This window comes from Bufo gargarizans, chromosome 9 (assembly GCF_014858855.1).
Source record: "Bufo gargarizans isolate SCDJY-AF-19 chromosome 9, ASM1485885v1, whole genome shotgun sequence".
Lineage (NCBI taxonomy): Eukaryota > Metazoa > Chordata > Amphibia > Anura > Bufonidae > Bufo > Bufo gargarizans.
In genome coordinates, this window is record NC_058088.1 from 21,468,315 (window position 1) to 21,494,297 (window position 25,983).

At 41.2% G+C, this 25,983-nt stretch overlaps 1 protein-coding gene across 1 annotated transcript in view; it reads right to left on the minus strand.

The window, feature by feature from the left end:
- Positions 1 to 7,836: 7,836 nt before the first annotated feature.
- Positions 7,837 to 25,983, minus strand: part of COL11A2 (collagen type XI alpha 2 chain) — a 132,028-nt gene continuing 113,881 nt past the window's right edge. The window contains exons 47-68 of the mRNA XM_044305311.1: positions 24,824 to 24,931; positions 24,229 to 24,282; positions 24,086 to 24,139; positions 23,362 to 23,415; positions 23,182 to 23,235; positions 22,867 to 22,974; positions 20,487 to 20,540; positions 19,758 to 19,811; positions 18,568 to 18,621; positions 18,317 to 18,370; positions 18,091 to 18,198; positions 16,719 to 16,772; positions 16,586 to 16,639; positions 14,609 to 14,716; positions 14,467 to 14,520; positions 12,775 to 12,810; positions 12,306 to 12,359; positions 11,965 to 12,214; positions 11,301 to 11,413; positions 11,154 to 11,222; positions 10,051 to 10,284; positions 7,837 to 8,938 (exon numbers count right to left, since the gene is read on the minus strand). Of these exons, the coding sequence (XP_044161246.1) occupies positions 8,792 to 8,938; positions 10,051 to 10,284; positions 11,154 to 11,222; positions 11,301 to 11,413; positions 11,965 to 12,214; positions 12,306 to 12,359; positions 12,775 to 12,810; positions 14,467 to 14,520; positions 14,609 to 14,716; positions 16,586 to 16,639; positions 16,719 to 16,772; positions 18,091 to 18,198; positions 18,317 to 18,370; positions 18,568 to 18,621; positions 19,758 to 19,811; positions 20,487 to 20,540; positions 22,867 to 22,974; positions 23,182 to 23,235; positions 23,362 to 23,415; positions 24,086 to 24,139; positions 24,229 to 24,282; positions 24,824 to 24,931 (1,929 nt within the window). The 3' untranslated portion in view covers positions 7,837 to 8,791. The remainder of the gene's footprint in view (positions 8,939 to 10,050; positions 10,285 to 11,153; positions 11,223 to 11,300; positions 11,414 to 11,964; positions 12,215 to 12,305; positions 12,360 to 12,774; positions 12,811 to 14,466; positions 14,521 to 14,608; positions 14,717 to 16,585; positions 16,640 to 16,718; positions 16,773 to 18,090; positions 18,199 to 18,316; positions 18,371 to 18,567; positions 18,622 to 19,757; positions 19,812 to 20,486; positions 20,541 to 22,866; positions 22,975 to 23,181; positions 23,236 to 23,361; positions 23,416 to 24,085; positions 24,140 to 24,228; positions 24,283 to 24,823; positions 24,932 to 25,983) is intronic.

The following is a 25,983-nucleotide window of genomic DNA, read 5'->3' on the forward strand; positions in this document are numbered from 1 at the left end:
AAAAATATATGGCAAAAATATGATCTTTTTTCAAAAATGATAAAAAGTGGTAAAATGTAAAAAAAATAAACTATATAAAATTGGTATCTCTGTAATTTTATTGAAGAGCAGAATAAAGGATAAATATAACATGTCACTTTTCTCGCACGGTGTACACCACAATAACAAAACCCAAAAAGTAATGGCTGGGTTGCTGCCTTTTCTTTAATCTGTTTCCCAAAAAAGTTAAATAAAAAGAGATCAAGAACTCATATGTGTGGTGAAATAGCACACAAAATCCCCTACAAAAAATAATCCCTCACTCAGCTCCATCGTGAGAAAAATAAAAAACTTTGTTTCTTAGAAAATGGCTGCACTGGTACTGCAGAGGCTGCGTGAAAGCAACAGGCACCTGTAAACCAATACATCAAAATATGCACTGCAAAAGCCGTTAGATGGTCTTTCCCGAACCCTGTAGTGTACCCAACAGCAGTTCACATCAACCTTTATGGCATTTCAGTAACCAGTAGAACCTACCTAACAATTTAAACGGCACAGGGTGCCTTAGGCTACTTTCACACTTGTGGTAGCCTTTTCCGGCAGGCTGTTCCGGCGGGGAAACAGCCTGCCGGATCCGTGCTACCGCAAATCCACCGTGCTAGCAGAAGTCCGATCCGGTCCTATTCACTAATTGGGAGCAGGCCGGAGGTCCGGCCTCAACACGGCAGACATGCCGAGAGGGGGAAGGACAAAAACTGCAGCATGCTGTAGTTTTATTCTGGCCGTCTCTCGGCATGTTTGCCGTGCTGCGGCCGGACCTCCGGCCCGCTCCTATTATAGTGAATGGGGCCGGAACGGACTTCCACCGGCACGGTGGACTTGCGGTAGCATGGATCCGGCAGGCTGATCCCTGGCCGAAACATATTGGGCACTGAAATGTCATATATGTGGAAACAAATTGCAATTTTCATTTTGCATCGTCCCCTGCTCATTAATTTCAGTTTCCAAAATAGGGTCACTTCTAGGGTGGTCCATTTATTATTTCACCCCATATTGTCTACAGTTGTCAGCACAAGATGCATAATTCACCACATTGGGCCTCAAATGCACATGGTGCTCTTTTACTCCTGAGCCCGGTGTATGTCCAGGAAAAAGATTAGGGTCTTATGTAGAGTGTTTCTAAAACGAGGAATCACGGCATAATAAAAAGAGGGCTGACTTTTCACACTAAAGCCTTATTCACACGTCCATGTCCGTGCTCAAATCTGTGACGCTGAACAGCTGAAAAATTATTTTCAAAGCATCTCTTCCTAATCCATGAAACACGGATGAAACACGGATGGCATCCGTGTTGAATCCGTGGTTTTCACGGACCTATAGACTACAATGTGCACATTAGACATGCAAAATAGAGCATGCATCCGTGCTAAAAACATGGACCCACAGACCGTGCTGAAACACTGTCCACACATTAAAATGAATGGGGGCGTGTGCTGTCCATGGAGAACATGTACAGCACACGTACGTGGAATACTGACATGTGAATGAGACTTAATGCAGGGTGGGCATAACATATTTGGCACTGAAATGGGCATTTCTGTGTAAAAATTGCATTTTTCACTTTGCACCACTTCTGCAGTGCAGTAAACACTCATGGGGTCAATATGCTTACTAAACCCATTGGCAAATTCTGTGAGGGGTGCTGTTTCTAAGATAGGGTCACTTCTTGGGGGTTTCTTTTTTTATTTAACTTCATAGTCTCTGCAGTTGATGCCCAGTGCTGTATAAATGAACAAACTAAGCCTCAAATGCACATGGAGCTCCTTCCCTTCTGAGCCCTGCAGTGTGCCCAAACAGCAGTTTATGACCACATAGGGGGTGTTACCGTAGTCAGGAGAAAATGAGTAAGAAATTGTAGGGTCCTTTTTCTCATGTTACCCCTTGTGAAAATAAAAACTTTGGGGCTTATGCAACATTTTATTGGAAAACGAATGTAATTTTTCGATTTCACAGCCAAGTTTTTCCAAATTCTGTGATGCATGTGGAGTACTACGTCCCCAAAAATAAATTCCTCAAGGTGTTTAGTTTCCAAAAGGGGGTCACTCTTTGGGGGTTTCCACTGTAGGGGTACCGGAAAACCAGTCCAGCAAATTCTATTCTTCAAAAGCCATATGGTGCGCCTTCCCTTCTAAGCCCTGCAGTGTTTCCATACAGCAGTTTACAACCACATATGGGGTGTTGTCATATTCAAGAGAAAATGGGTAACAAATTGTAGTGTGACTTTTTTCTGTTACCCTTTGTGAAAATGACAAATCTCGGTCTAAAGTGACTTTTTCCTCAAATTTTTCATTTTTACAGCCAAGAGTTTTTTATATTCTATTAAATGCTTGTCGATCAAGGTGCTCACTAGACCCCTTGAAACATTTCTTGGGAAGTATAGTTTCCAGTCACTTTTTTGGGGGTTTCCACTGTAGTGGTACCACAGGGTCTCTTCAAAAGTGACATGGTGTTCTAAAACCAGTCCAGCAAAATCTGCTCTCCAAAAACCATATGGTTTACAACCACATATGGGGTGTTTCTGTAAACTGCAGAATTGGGGCTATAAATATTAAGGTTTGCTTTGCTGTTACCCCTTGCTGTGTTACAAAAAAATGGATTGAAATGGAAAAAAGTAACATTTTGAAATTTCACCCCCATTTCGCTTTAGTAGAGGTACAATGTTTTTAAAATCAGTTTTGAATAACTAAAAGGAGGCGGTTTCTAAAATTGGGTCATTTATGGGTGGTTTCTTTCTGTTATGTAAGCTCCTCAAAGAACTGAATTGGTCATTAAAAAAGTCAGTTTTGGAAACCTTCTTGAAAATTTTAAAAATTGCTTCTCAAATTCTAAGCCCTCAAAAAGGCTATTAAGATAAAATTAATTTTACAAAATTATTCCAACCTAAAGTAGACATATGGTGAATGTTAATTAATAACTATTTTATGAGGTTTCGTGATCTGTCTTAAAAGTAGGCAAATTAAAATTTAGAAAATAGTGAATTTTTACAAATGTTATATAAATTTGGGATTTTTTTTAAATAAAGGTAAAACATATTGACTCAAATTTAGCATTAACATGAAGTACAATGTGTGTACAATTTACATGATAAAACAATCTCAGAATGGTTTGGATAAGTAAAACTTTTCCAGAGTTATTAAAGTGACACATGTTTGATTTGCAAAATTTGACTGGCTTCGTAAGGTGAAAAATGTCTGGGACTCGAAAGGGTTAAACTCCACCCAACCATATTGTTTGAATACATCCTAGGGTTTCATTTGTAAGTGGCCATTTCAAGCTGTATATAAACTTTAGCTTCTTATGGAAGATTATCTTGGAAAATTCTCCTGCTCATAAATCATCTTGACAAGATGCTTGCTTGTTGAGCGGTTCTCTGATTGTGTGTTTCCACGTTATCCTGGAGCTTCCAAAACTTGTCTTCGGGGAACCCCAACAGGCCACGTCTTGAGGATTTTCAATAGAGAAAACATGCTATCTATTGAGAGGCTAATGAAATCACACGTGCAACATTAAAGGGGTTGTCTGATCTCCAAAACAAATTGAAGACCACCAGGAAACTGCTTAAACAGTGTTGTGAAATTTAGACAACTTATTTCCTACCCACATGACAGGGGATAATTGATTGATCAGTGGGGGTCTGACCTCTGAGAGCCCTGCTGATCACGTGCTGCCCAGTTTGAATGGAGCAACTGTATTTCATATATTATGTGCATGTACTACAAATCCCATAAGGTTGTATAGGGAATAAGCGGTCCCATAAGGTTGCACAGGGCTGGCTCCACCCTTCCTCTCTAGGCTAGAGTCTGCAATCTGTCTGCTAAACTTTCTGTAAGTTGTTCGTGGGCTGTAGGAAAATGTAATCTACCTATACGATCTGCTTCTTGCTGCTCTAAGGTGTTCTCTCCTCAGCAGTCAGCCATTAACTCCAGAATCTTCCTCCTAGAGAAGAATGGTGGAGCCAGCCCTGACCAGCTTCATGGGACCATCCACTCCCTATACAACCTTATACTATTTGCAGTACATGCACATAATACATGAAATACAATGATATTAACACTTTCAGTGTTTTGCTGTATATTTCAGGACACTGCATTTGTACTCTGCAATCTCTGGCAGTCCCTTAGAGTTGAACAGAGGGGAGCATTGGCCCCGTTCTTGTGATCAGTGGGGGTCAGACACTTATCCTGTGGATATAAATTGTCTTACTGGGACAACCCATTTTAAACCAAGAAGAAAATGTACCCTGTACAAGCCCCTGTACAAGCCGCTCTGTGCCAGCACCAAGGCTCCTGTCCCCTGACAGGAGTTATGATGTCTCATTCGTGGTCACATGAGCACTGCAGCCACTCACTGGCCTCAAGAATGACGTATCCCCAACATGACTGCAGAGCTCCTGAAACCTGATAGTATGATTTTTATGAAGATCTACAAAAGTATTAATGCTTACCCCTGAAAATCTCAAACTAACTTCTAGAGTTTCTATTCCTTAAAAGGAGCAGGAGGAGGTGAGCAGACTGATATGTATGTTTGGTTGGAAAGACTCAGAAGAAATTGTAAGTTACTAATTTAAACGTCTGCTCCTTCTTGTCTTAAGAGTCCAGGGGGAGGTCTTACCCAGTAATTGACAGCCTGCCCCTTATCATTGTGTACAGAGATAGCTGCCAATCACTGATAGTGCCACCCAGTGGACTCCTAAGCATAGAAAGAGCAGAGGTTTAAATAATAAAAAATATATATACTGCATCTTTTCCCACAAAACCATATATGAATCAGCTCAGCTCCTCCGGCTCTATAACAGAAAAACGTCATGCATGCAATTTCCATGATGCATCAGCTGTTGTGTTCTGCAGAGTTGGCAGATAAGTACCAAAAGCTTGTGGGCCCATAGTTCACCCAGGCAGAACTATTGGTACGATAAAAAGGTGTCCATTGACAGTGGAAAAGTAGTTGGAATCATTAGACACACTAGTACCTCGCATTACCTCCTGAATGCAATTTTTATGTGTAATAATTCTATATAGCATGCTGCTGTTAGATACAGAGTCATGGGAGACCATCAGCAGTTAGTCGAAGGGAACAGGTATTGTTTTTTGTTTTTTTTTAACATGGGTCCAGGACATCCAAAGTACTCTTCTGCCAACATTTTTGAAGGATCATGAGTCAGCTGGCAAAACTCCAGTATTACTGAAGAGATTAGAACGTGGCTACACTGCCACTTTGGGCGTGACACACCTAACACATCAGAAGATCGCAGTGTAGCGTTGCCTGCATTCCTTATTCAAGTCAGGCTACTTTCACACTAGCGTTCGATCGGATCCGTTCTGAACGGATCCGCTCATATTAATGCAGACGGTGGCTCCGTTCAGAACGGATCCGTCTGCATTATAACTTAGAAAAATTTTCTAAGTGTGAAAGTAGCCTGAGCGGATCCGTTCAGACTTTACATTGAAAGTCAATGGGGGACGGATCCGCTTGAAGATTGAGCCATATGGTGTCATCTTCAAGCGGATCCGTCCCCATTGACTTCCATTATAAGTCGGAACGGATCCGCTCGCCTCCGCACGGCCAGGCGGACACCCGAACGCTGCTTGCAGCGTTCAGGTGTCCGCTCACTGAGCGGAGCGGAGGCTGAGTGCTGGCAGACGGATGCATTCTCAGTGGATCCGCCTCCACTGAGAATGCATTAGGGCCAGACGGCTGCGTTCAGGGCCGCTTGTGAGCCCCTTCAAACGGAGCTCACGAGCGGACACCTGAACGCAGGTGTGAAAGGAGCCTCAGTGGGAAAGATTTGCAACAAATCTGTGTGCTTTCTGACATTCTGAAATACTGTCCATGTGGAAAATGTCTGCAGCAAGTGGATGATATTTGCAAAATCTTATTCACGTGGCTGCTACTCTATTGTGCTGTAGATTTTACCAGCAGCTAAACTTCACAGTGTTTCCGATCCGTGCAGATTTACACAATGGCTGTGTGAAGAGAATCAGGAGGTTTGGATTCTGTATCGAAGAAACCTGAGCATTAACTCCTACAAAAAATTCAGGACCTATTTAGTATCCTGCCCCAGACCTCCAACTGTCACCTCTTCACCAAACCTATAATAACACTGTATATCGTGTCATTTTATTATATAATATTGAAGTTTTTTTCATGATATCTAAATGCATTTTTTATCGCCCATATGTGATGTCCATGAAATGATTGATGTGTTGGTTGGGTGAATAGAGAGAGCCTCGCTTGACAATTACATTGGCCTTGAAATTACTATGTTTATTTTCAAGTTTTAGTTATATGAAAACTTAGTTAAATACCCTGGTAACTCCCATCCTTAAAGGGGTTCTCCAGGAATTAAAAAAATGAAAATACTTAAATATTATTTTATAATAAATATATTCACAAATACCTTTCATTACTTAGAATGGCTTGTTTTGTCTAGGGAGCAATCATTAGGAGAAATAAAATGGCTGCCGTCCTATAAGTGCACACAAAACCTGTCCTAATCACACGGCAGGACAAGTTACTTCACCATAATGAGCCATAGCGCTGCCTCATCCTCCTCTCTGCTCTGCTTGTCAGGAATCATGATCCTGAATACAGGTGAATCTCCGTGGGAATGGAGAAGATGAGAAGACATGACTGAGAGGAGGGTGAAGTGTGGTTAATGAGCAGCAGCACTTGTATGCAGCCTCCATTCCTACAGCCTGTCCTGTCCGTCCTCTCTGTACTTCATGTCTCTTCATGAACTAAATTCCCCAGAGATTCAGCTAAAGTTCTTATCATCTGTATTCTGGATCATAATCCCTGACAAGTAGAGAGGAGGAGGAGGCAGCTCTTTACCTCAGTGCTGTGAAGTAACTTGTCCTCATGTGTGATCGGGACAGGTTTTGTGTGAACTAATGGGACAGCGGCCATTTTGTTTCCCCTGATAATTTCTCCCCAGACAAAACGAGGCATTATAACTAATGAAAGGTATTTGAGAATATACTTATAATAAAGCAATATTTAAGTATTTTCATTTTCTTAATTCCTGGAGAACCCCTTTAAGTATTATTGACTAAAGCACCATAGACCATAGAGGGATTAGATATAAACCCATAAGCTTGACCACTATTTATAATGTATATCAACATTAATATCAGTTTCAGGTATACCGCCATGTAGGATAGATGCATCAAAACATAACTATACTTTCATGTGAGAATCTGCTCCTATAAACCTGAGAAATGCTTTTTATTATTATGCAAATTAGTTTTTTTTGTGCACTGGGGGCGGAGCTGGTCTATTCAGCGCACTTGACATCCCTGCATAATCGCCACCAGCTCTAAAATCCCCGGGACTGTCAATCAAACCAAAGGGGGAGGTGCTGGTCAGCATAACTGGTCGAGCATTAGTGCACTTACCTAAGAGGGTCTTGCCCACAGTGCACCTAACCCATATTTGTATAAAAAGGAAACATTTCTCAGGATTAGAGGACTAAATTTTGACAATAACTGTATGGTTATGATTCAGGGACACCTATCCTACATGCAAGTATGCTTAGTTTGAAACCGATTTTGGAGGTGGCAGACTCCATTTATTCGAGCATTCCCACCCTCTATTCACAGACCCAGCACTCGGCTATTTCTGCCAGTCCCATAACTGTGAATGGACAGGTGGTCGTGCATAGTCGCTTGGCTATTTTTGAAACTCCCATAGCCATGAGTAGAGAGCACACAGTGCATAGAAATGTGTAGATTTTCCAGAACTCAAGAAAAGAACCCGACCGGCCATTTTATTCCTCTGTGGATTTCACCTTTTGCACATTATTTATTTAAATAAAATAGGAAACTATAGACACAGAGCAGAATAGAGAACAGGGACTGGATGTAACAGTGGAGAGAGGCGGCAGGAGGTGGATAGTGGCCGGCAAGAAGTCATGTATGGACATGCGCAAGAATAAGAACAAAAAATAAAATAAAATAAAAAGCAGCAAAATTATAGATTATATATTACAATACAAAAAATACTTACAAACATTACACAGTAATACTCTGAGCACCTGTGAGAATTTTTTTTATAATCTTTAAGGGCAAAACGTAAGCTTTACTCCGAGCACCATAGTAAAAACTGGTTCACAGATTTTTAATTGTCTTCTTATCTGTTCAGGACATATGTTTCTATTAATATTTTCCCATGTTGTGCAAGATAGAAGGGAAATTTATAACAAATTTTATTATTATAATTATTATTATTTTTTTTAAATAATATTTAAAACTTTTATTTATCCACAGAAGAAAAAAATAGAGTCCTGTTTTTAAAAATCTGCATGTGATCATTTTAAATTGGGAGACATAAGAGCTTGAAATAAAAGAAAGAGAAAGCTCTTTTTGGGCAAAAAAAAAGTGGCTCATTATGTCCACAATGTGAATTTTGTAGGACATGGGAAGTCCACACCCTTTTCTTTTTTTTTTCTGCATGGGACTGTCGTCTTTATGTCTTATTTAAAAAGCCACAAATAATTCTAGCTAAAAGTCTATGATAAAAAAAATCTTTCTTTGGTCATCAGAATATCCACCCAGCTTTAGGTCTCTGTCACGGGTTGACCAGGGACTTTTTTGGTCTCTTGTAGCACCTCATTGGAAGTGCTTGCTTTCTGCTCCTTGTCAGCTGAGATTCTCGAATACTGGTGTACGGGAATGAAGGAAAAGGGGGTCGGGCATCTCCTTTTTTAAGAAGGGGGTACAGTTGGGTGGGGGATTGTCTCTATTTTTTAATTGCCTCAGCCCATAAAACATACAGGTCCCACTTCAAATCCAAATTTCTGGTTGGGTTCTCCAAAGTCCATAAACATAGCGTCCGTCAAAGGAAGTTGTTCTACACGTGGAGTGAGAATCTCTAGCACAGTCTTGTCGGTGCCCTTCCTCATCTGTAGATGAAAACACAGAATGCAGTTAGTTACAAAATGTTTATTACTTGAGAAAACTGTTATGTGAATATGTGATCTACTGTATATCTCTAAATATTAGGCATCTGCTCTGGCTTTTGCATCGGCTCAGTTCTCCAATTGTAAGATTCATAAAAGTTTTCTCTGTCTACATTATTATTACTTATTTAAAAGTGCCATGAATTCCACTGCACTCCTGTAGCTGTGTGTCAATTAGTCCATGTATTTGTAGAGCCCTGTGTCCTGTATTCTCCATGGGGGGACTTTATGAAAGATTTTACTCTAACATATAAAAGTCAAAAAAATTTGCTGAAAGTTCTGTTTAGCAAAATTTGCAACTTTTTGAAAATACACTGTTCTTACTTCTGAAAAATAGCTCCATGACCACAACTTTCTGATGCTAAAGATCTTCAATGATCAAACCATGTGATCCAGAAGCTCTAGTTATGTTGTCCTTTTTTCTGCCAAGATTTTGCTGTGATTTGGTCCTTGTCCTTATTGTCTGCTATCCCTGGTATTGATATTTTTGATATCGCTTGTGCCTTGGTTCTCTCTCTATCCACTTCTCTGGCACAATCTTAGGCTGTCCTTGGTACTTCAAGTACTTCTCTTGTTGACTGATCAACTATGGCCCTCTACATTATGATGGAAAAAACATCTGCTATTCATATTATGCCAGCTAATGCTATTCTAAACCAACTGCATTTTTGCCACACACACCGATCTGCCAGGTGGAGCAGACTGCACTTCCAGAGAGAAACTGACTTGTTGGTCATATATTTTAAATTTTAGTACAAAATCAACTCAAAATATAAGTAAAATAATCCTTTTTTGCAAAACTTTTTACAGACGATGTGTGTCCAAGGCTACTTAGCATTTTAGTTTTCCAGTTTTGAGATCCGTCATTGGGGCTCAATACCGGAAAAAAAAATGCTTCCGTTTTGTCCCCATTCATTGTCAATGGGGAAAAAACTGAACGGAACAGAACGGAATGCTCCAAAATGCATTCCGTTACGTTTAGTTGCGTTCCCAAACCAGAGAGCAAACCGCAAGTGTGAAAGTAGCCTAATCCTGTAAAAATTACTTCTACTTACCGAACATCCATCTCTGAGAGCCTTGATATAAGGACTTGTGTGGAAGGAAAGGTCCTCATCATTGGCGCCCATGAAGTGCAGTGCGTTTTGGTAGCTATCAGCAGAGGCCATGTGCCAGGCAGCAGAGCGGTGGCAGTTATAGGTGAAGTTCTGACGGGCACTAATGCTCAGCAGGCGGAGGAAGGTCAACTGGACTACACCAATGGGGTTATTGTCTGAGTCAACGTAAGAGAACTGCCAGGAAATTAAATAAAGAGAGATTAAGTTAAAATCGACATAAAGCAGAATACAATTTTTTGTAAATAGGATTTTTTTAGTTACAACTGAATAGCAGAAATTTTAATGACTATTACGCCACTTGTTAACAATTAACACTTTATGGATGGACCGATGCGCACACATCTATAACTATGTTATCTTAAAGGGATTCTGTCACCAAGTTTTAGGTTATAGAGCTGCGGACATGCACGGCTAGATCGCCGCTAGCATGTCCGCAATATACCGGTCCTATAGGGCTGTGTGCTTTTATTTTCTTTAAACAATGATTTTAGAGATATGTAAATTAGTCTTGTAAGGAGACCAAGGGGCTGTACGAACCTTCCTGGTGCCCAGCCATGCCCGCCTGTGAAGGAGCCCAGCACCGCCTATGTCCTCCGAATCTCCGCCTTTCGTCACCGTTAGATAGCCGCAATCTCGCGATGCGCGAGCTCGCGCATGCACAGTGCTGGTATAGTGTTCCTTCCCTGTGCTGGCATCAGCCTCAGGGAAGGAACTGCGAGTTTACGGCTATCTATCGATGACGAAAGGACATAGGCGGTGCTGGGCTCCTTCACAGGCGGGCGTGGCTGGGCACCAGGAAGGTTCGTACAGCCCCTTGGTCACCTTACAAGACTAATTTACATATCTCTAAAATCCTATAGGACCGGTATATTGCGGACATGCTAGCGGCGATCTAGCCGTGCATGTCTGTATCTCTATAGCCAGATGACAGAATTCCTTTAAAACAGCGGTGGGATATCAAGAAATGCAACATGTTATGAGACAGATACTACTGATAATAGGGTGGCCACCATCTTTAAATTCCCGCCTTTGTGTGCACTAACCTTACGGCCACTCCTGAACTTGCTGTACCAGGTTTCTTTCTTCTCAGTGTTCCAGGTAGACATCTTAACCTAAAAGCGAGAAAAACTGGTGAGCAACAATGCTATATCTCATCCAGCTTAGCGTAATCGTACAATTGTACTGCTAACCTTCTCAATGTCCTTGCTGGGGTAGATACAGGACTCTGCACCTGCTGTGAAGTTACAGAAGACCTTGAAAGAATCTCGGGTGCAGCCCTGGTTTGGATCAATCCAATATTCACCTGAGAGGAAGGACAATTGTGTTATAACACACCAGTGACCAAATTTAAAGAGTAAGACCACCTTTGCTGACATGAGAAATGAAGCTTAACAAACAGTAACACATGGAAAGGTGTCAATTGTCAGATTCTGAGCTCCCAATGTGATGTAGCAAACCTCAGCAAAGGTAAATGCTTCAGATACAAAACAAAATATAATGAAAGTTCAGTCAAGGCTCTGTATTCCAGCTGGAGATTGAACGGAGAGGTGCCTGTACCTTGTTGTTCTCTATATTTAAGTTATGGAAAGAGCCAAGCAAGCTTGAGTTAAGTTAAGAGAGGTCATCTCCCCATTCATTCTCCACCAGGATGCGACCACCTCCTGCCATTGACCACTGCCTTGCCTAGAGGAATGAGGGTCCTTGATTTTTTTCCTTCTCATGCAAAATGTGTATATATCATAAATGTCCACCACTTTAATTGCCCCTGAACATTTCTTATAGGTGTCCTTGTTGGAATAGTTTTTTTATTATTGCATTGTTTCCATCAACCCTGTGATCGCTACTCTTATTTACCATCTGGAAACTCTGGGTGGCACAGTCGCAGGTCCAGGCATGTGCGGGCTGGGTGTTCCTTTGTGCCCAAGGGTGTCTTCATCAGCTCGATATCTTTCTTTATAGCATTGAGAGATCCATAGATTTCTTCCATGCCATCGACATAATCCCCAGTAGGTTCATCTGCCATGAACTGACTTGCATCAATGGAGCGCTTACTTTTCTTGGGCATCTGGAAAGGTAGCGGCTGGATGACTTCACCTGGAGGTCCCTGTACAAAAAATGGAAGGTAAGATGTTTGCAATCAACTATCCACTCAGAAAAATCATAGGTTATGTTCATCAAGCTAAAGCAGCACTTACCGGAGGTCCAGGTGGACCTTGTACACCCTTCTGTCCTTTGGGTCCGGCTTGTCCCTGTTTATAATGGACAGATGAGTAAGAAAATAGAAATGGACAACATATAGAAAGTGTATAATTGACAGAGATGGACATAGGATAGACTGAGGTATAGGGTACAAAGACTGTATAATCTTCATCCATCCAAACATCTAACAGTCTGTCCACTTATAGAATAAAAACTATTACTATAATTGAATAAGAGTTGGCTATGACTATAATAAGCTGAATTTCTATAATCATGATGTACATCACAAAAGCAAGAAGAAGACAAACGTATGAATGTGAATAAACACACATCCCCTCCATATGTCCCCATGTGTAATGCTTAAATGAAAGTTATATTAGTAGCTGTAATGTCACCACTAAATAAAGTAAGGGCTCCACCTCAAGATGGCAGCTGGAAAACCATGAGCTGGTACAGTTTACTCACCGAGGAACCCTTAGCTCCCTTAGGACCAGGAGGTCCCTAAAAAAATAAAGAAAAGTAAATTCAGAACACAAATGGAAATTATCTCAAACATGTATCTCTGTAGCACTGAAATATTCTGCAGGGCTATCTAGATGAGCCCCAGTTGGGCACCTACTTTCTCTACCTCATATACTTAATACAACTGACTAGTCAGGATCTCAGAAATCAGTACTAGAGATGTCGCATCATAAAATTTTCCGTTCGCGAATGGCGAACGCGAATTTCCGCGATTGTGCGAACCGGGCGAACCGCAATAGACTTCAATAGGAAGGCGAATTTGAAAACCCACAGGGACTCTTTGTGGCCACAATAGTGATGGAAAAGTTGTTTCAAGGGGACTAACACCTGGACTGTGGCATGCCGGAGGAGGATCCATGGCAAAACTCCCATGGAAAATTACGTAGTTGACGCAGAGTGTGGTAAGTTGAAATCGTAATGCGATTTATAGAACTTGAATTAATCGCATTGCGATTTCAACTTTCTCAAATCCGACAGTACATTCTAGCATGGAGTCGTTCCCATGGTGATGGGGACGCTCCATGAGCACGGAAGTCGGCAGAAGTTCTAAGTTGAAATCGTAATGCGATTTAAAGAACTTGAATTAATCGCATTGCGATTTCAACTTTCCCAAATCCGACAGTACATTCTAGCATGGAGTCGTTCCCATAGTGATGGGGACGCTCCATGAGCACGGAAGTCAGCAGAAGTTCTAAGTTGAATTCGCAATGCGATTAATATAACCTGCATTATTCGCATTGCGATTACAACTTAGATCTGAGCTCCTAATGGTTGTATTGCTAGAATTGACAACGAATATAGCACTATATTCTCAATCTTCGTTATATTCTATCAATATAACCATTAGGAACCCAGCTCTAAGTTGTAATCGCAATGCGATTAATATAACCTATATTATTCGCATTGCGATTACAACTTTGTGACACTGCAGCTTCAGAATTAATCTAAGATGGATGCTGTCCTTGCTTTTTGATAGGCGGTGGGAGGGTCTGGTAGGGAGGGTCTGCTGCTGATTGGCTGGAATGTGTCTGCTGACTGTGAGGTACAGGGGCAAAGTTTGCTCAATGATGACGTATAGGAGGCGTACCGAACATTGCATATGTTCACTCGCCGCGGCGAACGCGAACATGCGATATTCACCGGCGAATAGTTCGGGACATCTCTAATCAGTACCCGAAGAGGAGGATTACCTGCTATTTACCTTCTTTAAATCTAACTTTCTGGTGGCTTTTTAGCTCAGCTCCATTACAGCAGAGCTGTGATCCATGACTACAACTTGGCTACAGTGCCTAAGGGGAGTCTAAGGTAGTCTGAGACACATCCCCTGTCTGATCATTGGCTACAGCATGGAGTCTGGACTTTCCTGATTGGTTGCTTTTCATAAACACAAGCCTATCACAGGCTCACCAGGAAGTCAGTGCATAAAGAGGTCATTTCCAATACAACAAGGGCAGAATATAATACAGATAGTAAACATGATTGTCACACATATACTGAGGGTAAAGAACCTTAATGAAGGGGAGTCTGAAGGGTCGCTTCATTAAAGGCTAAATGTATTTTAGGGTTCAAGACCTGGAGTGAATGTGATATAAGAAGGGTATAATAATGAAACTTAATGGAGGCAGAAGGACTTACAGGTTGCCCGGCAGATCCTCCTGGGCCAATAGGACCTGTGACACCAGCAATACCCTACAGTACAAAGAAAAATGGAATAAGACACAAGATAATGCTCATACGGTACCCAAACACAGATGTATATAATAATGACTAGACTCACAGGTTCTCCTTTGTATCCAGTTTTGCCAGCTGGGCCCGGCAGACCTCTGTCACCTTTCTCGCCCTGCTCTCCTGTTGGTCCAATGAGTCCAATAAGACCAGGGTGACCCTAAACAATGAGGAAAGTAAGTTACTCCAGTATTACTACTGATATTGAGGTTCACATGTGACATATTTAACATTAGTCTACTAAAGTATCAGTCATAATGTCACCCATGTTATACATGTAATGCTCTCCAACATTTCGTGGTAGCAAACAGGGACAGTATCTGCCCTCGTCAGGTTAAAAATTATTGGGTTTTCTCATAAGGTAAAATTGGGGACAACTAGAAGTTTTGTGTTTAGTCTTAACAATTTCCTTACAAAATGTTTTTTAGGTTAATATTTCCCAACCCTATTTCCAATAATTCTCTTCTATTTTGGGTTAAATATAATTTCCTGCAGCCTCTTATCCCATATGTTCACTGAAGTCAGAAACTGCTGCCCAGATATATTAAAGGGCTTGTCCTGATCGTTCACTTAAAAAATAAAAAAAATTGTGTAAAATAGCATGCCAAGTAAAGCTTTTTGCTCACCCAACCCAACCTCCACTCATTTCTTTCTGATACGCCCCACCAGTTTGTACTACGGGCTCCTTCTCTACGCAGACATGTAATGCTGCAGCCAATTACTGGTTGAACATATTATGCTGCAGCCAATCACTGATTGGCTGCAATGGTCACATGTCCTTGTCGCGAAGGAGCAGGAAGTAAAAACTGGTGATGTCTCGGAAAACAGGAGCAGCAGGAACTGGTAAGGTTGGTTTTACTACTTTTTTTTATTTTAGAACATTCTAAGGTGTTTTTTAAATAATTTCTCCTGCTGGACAACCCCTTTAAGACCCAAGGTTATCCTTCTGTAAAACTGCAGTTAAAAACATGATATACTATTAATAATGTGACGAAACCAACCTCGCCACTGGGTTTTGGAGAGGCCTGTTTAAACGCCTCTTGCCTCAGGATTATGGCCCATACTAACTTTTAAACCCCTGAACCTATTCCAGGGAATTTTGGATAGGTTTGTCCCCAAGTTATACTGTTTAAATTGATGTAAGTTATATGTATGGACAATGTAACCTCACAAAGTTGGAACAATTTATAATAAGTGTAACTTGTCAGCTTGGGAGGAATATGCTGGGTGTGTTTCTATTATCCCATTGTGCCATTGTCCCATTGTGTGTTTAAATGGTGATGTCTGTTCTGTTGTCTCCACATGTGTATTGGCGATCTCCCTTTGTCCTGAGAGATAATTGGATTGCCCTCGGTTGTCTCCGGGACAGATAGGAGGAAACCATGATGCATTGTGGGGATGTGTTGTATCTGTTCTGTGTCGCAGTCTCCCTTCTGGTCCTCTAGGGGGCGTGAACGATTGGTTGCTGTACTTGCATTGTGTGTGTTGTAAGATATTGATTGGTTGGATTTCAAAACCCTGTGGGCAGTACTATGTTTGTTTTTTATGAATAAAAGAGGCTGTACCTGAAGTACAGTCAGACCACTGCTTGACCCTCAACACGGAGCCTTGTCTCGTCATTGGGGGGATTCCCTGTATGCTGTTAGAGACTGATTGCCAGGAGTGTAAGCTGATTGTATGCTTTTCCTGTTCGTCTGCTAGCAGCTATTCGCGAGGTTCCAGTTTGGAGTGCTATTTTGTATCCAGTTCGGGAGTTTGGTGTTCTGCAGTAGCTGTGCCTGTCTCTCAGAAAGGGGCATATCGCCTAAACAGATCTTAACCCCTTGTCTGCTGAAACGGTCCGTAACAAATAATAATTATATTGTCCAAATGTATTCATTCAGCCTCTTTTGTAAGATGGATGCATGTCGGTGATGTGATATGAGCTGTTTAGCTATATATTGGTAATTTAAATGTATAAAAAATATACCAATGTGTCTACATATTCTTTACATACACAGTCAAATAAAATAAAAGTCCAGTCTCTTACCTTCTCTCCTTTAGCGCCAACATCTCCCTTGAGCCCAGGCAATCCGGGAGGACCCTAAAGGACAAATAGCTAGCTTAGTATATTCTCACCAAGTGTAGATTTTATATAGTAAACCCGCTGTTGTCTCACTTACCACAGGTCCAGGGGGTCCAGCTTGACCTGTTGCTCCTGGACGACCTTGTTCACCCTATGGACAGACAAAAAAAAAAATCAGATCCCTGCATGGTTACAGTACACCGCTCTAACCATATGAGTGAGGTGTGTTTGTGTCATTAGACTGAATGGTGACCAAAAGTGAGGTTTGTCCATAGAAAACCACCAATAAGGATTATTAAACAGTGATCTGATTAGTTGCTGTGGGAAACACTAAAGTTTTTTGTTAGAATAGTCGAAGCCCATTGTCTTTCGCTTTCAGCAGAGGAGAAAATAGAAAACACCGTGCCTTATGGCAGCATTTTGAAAGGGCCACTTGACCATTAACTATTGAGTCAGAGTAACCTCTGCTATATATAACGTTGTCACTTAGTGTCCAAACAATACCACAATGGAGTGCCCAAATAATACCATCATGCACTACACACACATATTTAGTATTTATGTTTATTTGCACACTCAGTACATACATGCATTCCAGACACACATGTTAACTACATACAAGTGCATGCTCTCTACACATATTTTTACACATATACGTCCTAACCCATACATATTTTGTGCCCTTTTACCTGTTATATGCCAGCCCGTACAGAGTAAACCACTTACTGATTTACTATGTAGTGGCTGACCGACGGCCCGTCAGTCCTTCTCTGCTCCTGGAGTTCTACTGAACTGGAGGGTTCTATACTGATCTATGTCCGGTTCGGTAAAACCACTGGAGAACAGGGTATTGTTTACTACAGACACTAAAATTGTCCACATGAAGGCCATCCGACGCCAGCATATGACTTATTCACAGTTTATGGTTTGTTGTTTTGTTTCGGAGTGATTTTTTTGGGCAAAATTGTGACACTACAATGTGACCTCGGAATAAGTCGAAAGGAGACAGTGAGCCAGGAGTGGAAAGGAATTTTGTGCAATCAACCGGCTCGGAATGGGCGGCTGCAGCCCAGCAGTTGCATGGTCTGCCTTCACTGGAGATACACCCCTGGCTTTCAAAATCCTAATTAAAATACCCAATCCATTTCTAAAGATTTGCCCAGCTTGAGTAGCCAGAAGGACTTGTGACATGTCTGCTTCAAAAAGTGGAATTTGGCAAATCTGATTTGGTTACAAAATATAAGTATGAAGTTCCAGTATCCACTTTGGTAGCAGGTAAGTGACTTCACTATACTGTATTCAGATCAGCCCAGTATGTAGGGCAAAATGGCTGTAGATTATTTACCGTAATTGCTGCGTCAGGCCAGGAAATGACTGCATGGTTTTAATTGGGGCATATATGTAATAAAACTATTGATATACCTGTTTTACATACAGTATGTACCATCTATTTTGAGCATAGCACTCACCACAGCTCCAGGGATGCCCCTTAGTCCTTCTGGTCCTTGCTTTCCTGCAGTTCCCTGAGGTCCAACAGCACCTGTCTTACCAGGAGCACCTAGAGCACCAGGTGATCCCTAAAAGCAAATAAAGAAGTGTATTAAGAAACACTGTAATGCTAGGTCGTATATCAGACTGTTCATTAAGACATGACATTTATCCGTAAGATCATGGAGTTGAATACTCCACTTTTACCTTAGCTCCTTTTTCTCCCTGACGACCTTCAGGACCAGATGGACCAGCAGGACCCTGCGAGAGAGAGAGAAAAGTAAGACATATTGTCATTGTATAGAATTCACAGGAAGGCCGCCATCATGTACTGGATACCATTAGATGACAAATCAACTCAGAAATTACATTAAAAAGGTGAGATTGAGGAACTGAGAGGTCAAGTTCAAGACAAACTAAATTCAAGGTTATTTAATTTAATTCCAACTTTTACTTACTCGTTTTCCTAATGGTCCAGGGGGTCCATTCTCTCCAGTAGGACCAGGAGATCCCTAAAAAATAAGCGCAGTATATAAGAACTTATTCACGTAAATATATGCCTGCATCTCTATGAGCAATGTTTTGTGATACTTGTGCTTTGCAGTATATGTCTAAAGCAACGTCAATGATCATATTGTTTTTTTAAGCCATGTAAAGCTTTGTGTCCTCGGCATTACCATGGAATACTATTGTCTCTGAAAAAGCAATATGCTGTGAGCATATTACTCCTTTCCATGCAGGCAGACACTTCTCTTCAGAGGAAATTTGGGAAGTGGCTGACCAGAATAAGTGGCCATCTAAATTTAAGTAAGGACTTCAAGTCATGTCAGTCTATAAGTAGGACCCGATCCTGTTAAGTGACAACCATATTTGGCATCAGACCACACGATTCTGCTGTTTAGCCGAACCACTAGACCTGGTGTACAACAAAGCTCAGTCCCAAGTGGCATTTTCTAAATCGAGATTCTGTCAATGTATGTATCAGTAGGTCTTGAGAAAGTGTCAGTTTCCTACAAAAAAGGGACTCAAATTCCATAATGTAGACTAAAAGTGGTCTGAATTAGGTAGCGCTTGAAAGGTGTGCCCTAAAAAAGACTTATAGAGGAGTTGTAAGTGATAAGGCAGAGTGTTAAGACAACTTTGCAGCTGTTCATAAAGTTGTGTTCACTTCCAGTCATAGGCAACATGAATAACATGTGAGCACCCAGGTAGGAAATACTTCCCCAACTACTGTAGACCACTAAAGATGACCATACACCTTACATAAGTCCAGCCAGCAGTTGCTCCTCCTGGCCCTAATCTGATCTCAAAGGGAATTGGGTAATAAACCGCTACCAGACACCTCCTTTGATGGTGTGATCTCCCACAAGAGCAACTTTGAAATCCAACATGGCCCAATGTTTCTTTTCCCTGACATCTGCTGTCAGAGAAGAATTGGGACACTCCTATACACATTACACTTCTGCCAATCCTACTGAAATCAGCAGGTTCGTAGAGATAAAGGCCACATTCATTCAATCAAATTTTTTATTATTTTGATATCTTTTATAGAGTCAAAATCCCTATATTTAACTCAACAGATGTATTACACTGTCTTGCAGATATCAGCAACAGCTATTTGAGAATTCACCGAGGAATGTCCACTTACTGCCTCTCCTTGTTCACCATCTTCTCCTCGATCACCCTTTGCTCCATCTTGTCCCTGTAACAATCATCAACAGAAATCAGGGGATAAGAATAACACAAATCACCAGACATGGTGAATAATAAGGCTTGAAGGAAAAGGTGAGGGGTCCTAAACCTACGTAGTTTCCTATGGCAGTGTGTGAATGGGCTTCTAGGAGAACAGCTAGAATACATTACAGTGTTATATATGTTTATACTGAGGGGAATAATGTGCAAGGGGCATAAGTTGAAGATCCTGGGTCCCAATGCAAAAATCTGTAGCAGCAACCCCAACTTTAATGTGCCATTTATTGTACTTCTTATGTGATAGAGTGGCCTTTAGGTCCCCCCAGGCACTGGGTCTGGACTTCTACCTCTGCACTTCTGAATGTGGACATATATTGAAAAAAATTGAATGTAGCCAGCAAGCTAAGATTTGTAATGTGTAATATTTTTACAAGCAATTCTTAGGTTAGGCCATCACTTGGACAGCCTCTTGACAGACCCAACTATTTTATACAGGCAGGAAAATTAACTACACCTTTTTTTCCAAGTCAGTTCTATAGGCATGTGAATAGCTACAGCACATGTCCCCAGGGTGAGGACCCCTCAGATCTATACTATAACCTGACTTGTTCCCTACTCACAATTAATGATCATGGTTTAACACTTCCAGAACTTGACTCATTTTAATTAATCCATGAGTACTTACTCGAGGTCCCATCTCTCCAGGGGGTCCAGGATCTCCTGGGAATCCAACAGGACCCTAAAACAGACAAAGGTGGTTAACAGGAGACTTTACATATTGCATGGACCAGAATGTAAAACAGAATTATTAGCATGTTGCCTGATGTATAACTGCAGTTCTGCCCGATACCACTACAAACATTTAACATAGATCTCATCAGATACAGGGTCTTTATCATCCTGGAAGCAGGATGTATGTTAACAATGTAAACTATCAGATTCCACATTAGTTTTTATGACCAAAGGTCAAACACACCAGAAAAAAAAATATTTGACAGATTGTCAGTCAGTTGATGATGTCTAAAACAAAGCATTGAGACGAATTCATGACCAGTGGTCGGACAAATTAGTCTAAGGCAACTAACTAAGGCAAAATTTGCGCTAAAGCAATTGGGAAGGCTGTTCTGGCAGAGGAGTTCTCCGGATCTGGCCTAGCCAGTGAGAATCGGACACTTCCTGGGATAAATCCAAGGATTCGGCTAGACAAAAACTGCAGTGCAGTGATTTTTGTCTGGCTGAATCCCAGAATTTATCTATTGGTGTAGATTGGCCTGATTTCTGCCAGATTCCATTACGGTCTATGGGGTCCAGTGGGCACGCAGCACCATCCAGCTAAGCCAGATCCGGAGAACTCTAGCACACTTTTGTTGGAACCGCCCGCCGAATTGTGAAACTAGCCTAAGCCACCTATTTTGAACCAGCTTTTATCTAAGGTTTAGGTCTATCTTAAAATGGTCTTCCTACCAAGTGAATATGAAAAAGTGAAGTCATATTGCTAGGAAACAGCCGACTGAATTAGGGAAAAACTGAAAGTGATCCTCCAGGCTCTTTTTTACTAAGGCTTATTTGCTTCAGTATAAGTGTGGCAGTTACCTGATAATCTTAATTTCTCATTGATGGTTTAGTAACCTGTACTATATAATCTTTCTGCCCTTCCTATGATGAAAATCATCCCTTCATGCACTAGCTTCCTGACGAGCCTATGGCGCGCTTGTGTTTATAAACAGCAGCCAATCTGACGAGGCAGAGCTGTAGCAGAGAGGAGGGAGAGAGCAGCAGCCTGAGCCAATGACGAGGCAGTGGGTGTGTCTCAGACCGTCTCAGAATCCCTGTATGCACTGTAGCTAAACTCTAGTCACAGATCACAGCTCTGCCCTAATGGTGCTGAGCTAAAGAAGAGTCAAGTAGCAAGATCTGAAGAAAATACATCCCCTGTAGGTACTGAGATACCTACCATTTTTGAGCTCCTGACTGGACCAACACTGAAACTAATTTCTCAGTTTTCCTTGCACGGTCCAAAAATGAACTTTGTAATTTCTATACTTCAGCCATAATAACCGGACTTGCCCAGGAGAGTGAGGGAGCTGTGTATGATGAAGTCTAGAAAGTTCTCTCTCTTGCTGAGCTAATACACCCATACAGAAACCCCCAGGAAGATACAGGCAGCAGAATCGGTGTGGGGTATATTTATTTATATAGTTATACCCCATCAAATGCCAACCTTTGGACACCATTAAGTGTAAAAGCCATTTTAAGATAAAATTCAATTTTCGGGACTAAAGCCTTAATAAAATAGACATTTGTCACATTGATGAGATATTGGTAAGTTGTCATGAATCATTGGAACCCCCATTAATCACAACAATCAAGGGGGCTGCAGCTATTCACTGATTCAATACCACACAGCTCTATTGTTGGGGATGGGGATGTGTTGCAGTTCCTAAGCTGGCAATAGATGTGAAATAACTGTCTGCCGAGCACCCAGTTGGCCAGAAGCTATCTCTCCCAATCCTCCTATCCTCGGCCAATCATACATATGCAGTGGATGGGGAGAGGGAAGAAAGCCACTGCCAGAAAAAAATGACCAGGCAGTTGAAATACAACACACCCAATCCCTATCTCCCCCGATGTTGGACTTGTGTTGGAGAACTGCCCAATCCTTTTGGTCTTAGAAGGGAACACCATGTACAATATATGGTTAGCCAAATCTGCCAAAATTGCCGGGCTTTGCCAACATAGATCTAGTGTGCATGGCCAGCTCAACACAGCAAAGCTGTGTAGAAGTAAAGCCGAATGGCCCTCTGAACTTTATCCTCCATTGCACATTCTTTATTCAGTGGATTGGTTGGGGGTCCTAACTGATGAAGGCCCACTGCTCAGACAATGTTGGCAAATTTGAGTGATATGAGATCAATATCCACACTTCATATAATTCATACACCTGCATGCGACTCAATAATGTTCTGTTTTGCTGGTTGTCTATTTAATTTTTTGATAATGGTTTTAGAACTTTCACAAATGAATATCTGAATCGTTTGCCTGTTTCTATGACACTACATTCTTACTGGGTTTCCTTTAGGTCCATCATCACCAACAGGTCCCTTTCCTCCAGGAGGTCCAGCATCACCTGCTTGCCCAGACTCTCCCTTTTCACCTCTGTCTCCACGTGGTCCCTGAAAAGAAAAGAAACAGGTAAAGAGGTTTCATGTATAATACTCCATTAGAGCCAGGTCACATTTATTGTTCACATCATGATTACAGCTAAATTTGAACAGTTGGCAACATATAATTATTAAAGAACAATTTCCTATGATCTCCACAGTGAACTTCATATCAGAGATGAGACCAAAAGTAAAAGATCACATTCCTTAATCACTCACCTTAGGTCCAAGTTCACCCTGGACACCGGGGACTCCGGTTTCACCGGGTTCTCCCTATAAATGTTACAAAAGGAAATGTATTTTAACAAAACTGTTCTATATGGCTAATCTCCAGTTTTATGTAAGACCAAAGGACAAACTATTTTTAGAACTACCTTTCCAAGAATAAAAGAGACCTACCTTCTCTCCCGGTGGTCCCAAGTTTCCTATTCCACCAGGAGGACCTTGAGGCCCCTACAAAGAGCAACACAATCATTAAAAGACTTCAAATGGATAAAGGCAACATGTACTCAGCTGAAGATACAGTGTCATACACATGTAATACTGTCCACCTGACTCCACCATGAAAATGCACGTTTAGCTCAATTTAGCATACATCTTTATATCAACGGAGGGATAGAGGACAGACCACTACCAAAACGTATACGTATAAATCTAAAATTCCCAATCCATCTTATTCTCAGATATCTCCTGTCAAGGGAAGTATGGGAGGCCCCAATACATATGGGGCAGTTTCACTGGATTTAGGGCTATGTTCACATGATTAAAATACTTCTGGAAAAATTTATGAGCATGAACAGCTTAACTGTACTACTGTCTGAGTTTTTTAGCTGGTTGTTTCTCCATATTAAAGAAAAATGTAGTTACTGCCATTTTGTTTTTTGAATATACAAAAATCTTAAGTCTTATTTAAAATACTTTAGATGAATAAACAGAGGGTTGACGCTGTAATGGCAGACTAGGGTAACACAGTGGCTAAGAATCTCATAGTAATGCATCTTGCACTATGATGTGGTATATCAAGCAATACAAGGTTAACGAAAGCTGTTCTTACATGATTATAGCCATATTGACACTAACACAGAATGGACAGACATACAGGCCACAACTAGTAATAACTTACATCAGCTCCATTAGGTCCTGCTGGTCCGCGAGGTCCAGGTGGCCCTGGTGGGCCCTGAGTAACAATAGAAGAAAATATATAATTGTGATATTCATCAGAGACGCAGTGATACGTGACATTGTTCATTACTTGACCGCACTCACCATAGGACCAACGTCGCCTGTCTCTCCCTTCTCCCCAGATGGACCGGGCAGCCCCTGAAACGCAGAAGGATAACAGATGAATTTACATAATACAGCCTAATGTAGAGGTGATAATTAGGATGTACTGTACGGATGTAGCAGAGATCACTTTATCTAACACCCTATCTATCTAAAGCATTCCTTGAGTCAGCCACCCCTTGGTCATATTCTACATCATCCAGTTCCTAATCAAGTCAAACCAACACAACACTTGCTCCTACACTCCCTCTAATCTAGCAAAACTATCTACATCACATAAAATAGTTGTTGGCCACAACTAGTTATAGAAATAGTACAAACTACCCCAAAGCCAGAACAATTACTTGGCATATTACCCAGTTTTAGAAGTATCTGAGAACAACAATGCATTGTTAAAGGGACATAGAAAGGTCCGTCATCCAAAAATCTTCTATTTTGCTTTTATGGATTGCATGTTAAAAATCCATGTCCTAGAGCCCACACAAACAACTGACGCATTTCCGACAATGTCCTTACTAATAGCCAGTGCTCTCTCAAGAATTTACTAGTGCCCATTTAGAAGTCCCATACATCTCACCTGTAGTCCAATGGGTCCTGGGGAACCTGGGAAACCTCGGGTACCTTCATCTCCTTTTGCTCCAAAGATACCTTGCTGTCCACGTGGGCCAGGTTCTCCATCAGCACCCTGAAAAAAGGCACAAAATTGGTTAGTAAAAGCCAGATCCAGGTCTGTGGATACCATTGGCACTAAATACTTTCAAAAACTACCATGTAGCACCCTAATAATTATACAGCATAGGAGACAGTTGTACATATAATGTGAATATGCAGAATGTTTATGTGTTTAAAAAATGTAAGGTTTCGGGAGTCATATTCTGAAGTACCCTGTAAAGCACGATGGGATTTCTATTATTTTAAACGGAGATAAGCACGACACTCTTTTTTAAAGAAACGTTTAGCAAATGTGGAACAAATATTTTAATTTAATTCTCTAATGTGTAGTCTCGTTTATTTTTAATACTGTTCGCAACGTATACCAATTGTTAATAGATGAAAAGTTGAAGAGAAAATCTGTGATAGATGAAGCAATGCTGTGGGTTATGAATACAAAAAGTTGTGTTCACTTGCTCCTTGATATAGGCATATTTTTGAAGAGTGTCTGATGTTTGAACCTGTCACTACTTTTCCTCATTATATACATAAAGGAGTTCACAGGTCCTCTAGACGATTCTATAAGTTTCTTCTTATCACTGATCAGACCAGGAGTAAGACCAGCATGCGGTGGAAACGTGTTGGTCCAGGAGTCTTACAGGATAAAATGTATGTTAGCATATGAACTAGTCATTTCCATTGTTCTACGGGGTTAGAGAAGCAAATCAATGAAATTAATGGAAGTGCCTGATCTGGCACATAACTAAAACGAATGGAGATGAACGGACCTCACTGACTATGATGGGGTCTATTTGTTTTTTTATTCAGGTGCATGCAGGATTTTTCAGTCTGATCTTTTGGATGTAATCTGCCATGGAGGCCCCGAAATAAGCCTCTAATGTAAATGTGAACAAGCCCTAAGGGAGGGACTGGCACTTTGTATTAGCAGAGGATGCCCTTGAGCATAATTTACAATGTCGCTAGGAATGATTTTGAGGCTAGGTCTTTCAGATTTTTCTTTCAAAGGGAAGAAATGCTGACAGATTTCCTTCATCATTGAAAAACTGTCATCAAAGGTTCAACCTA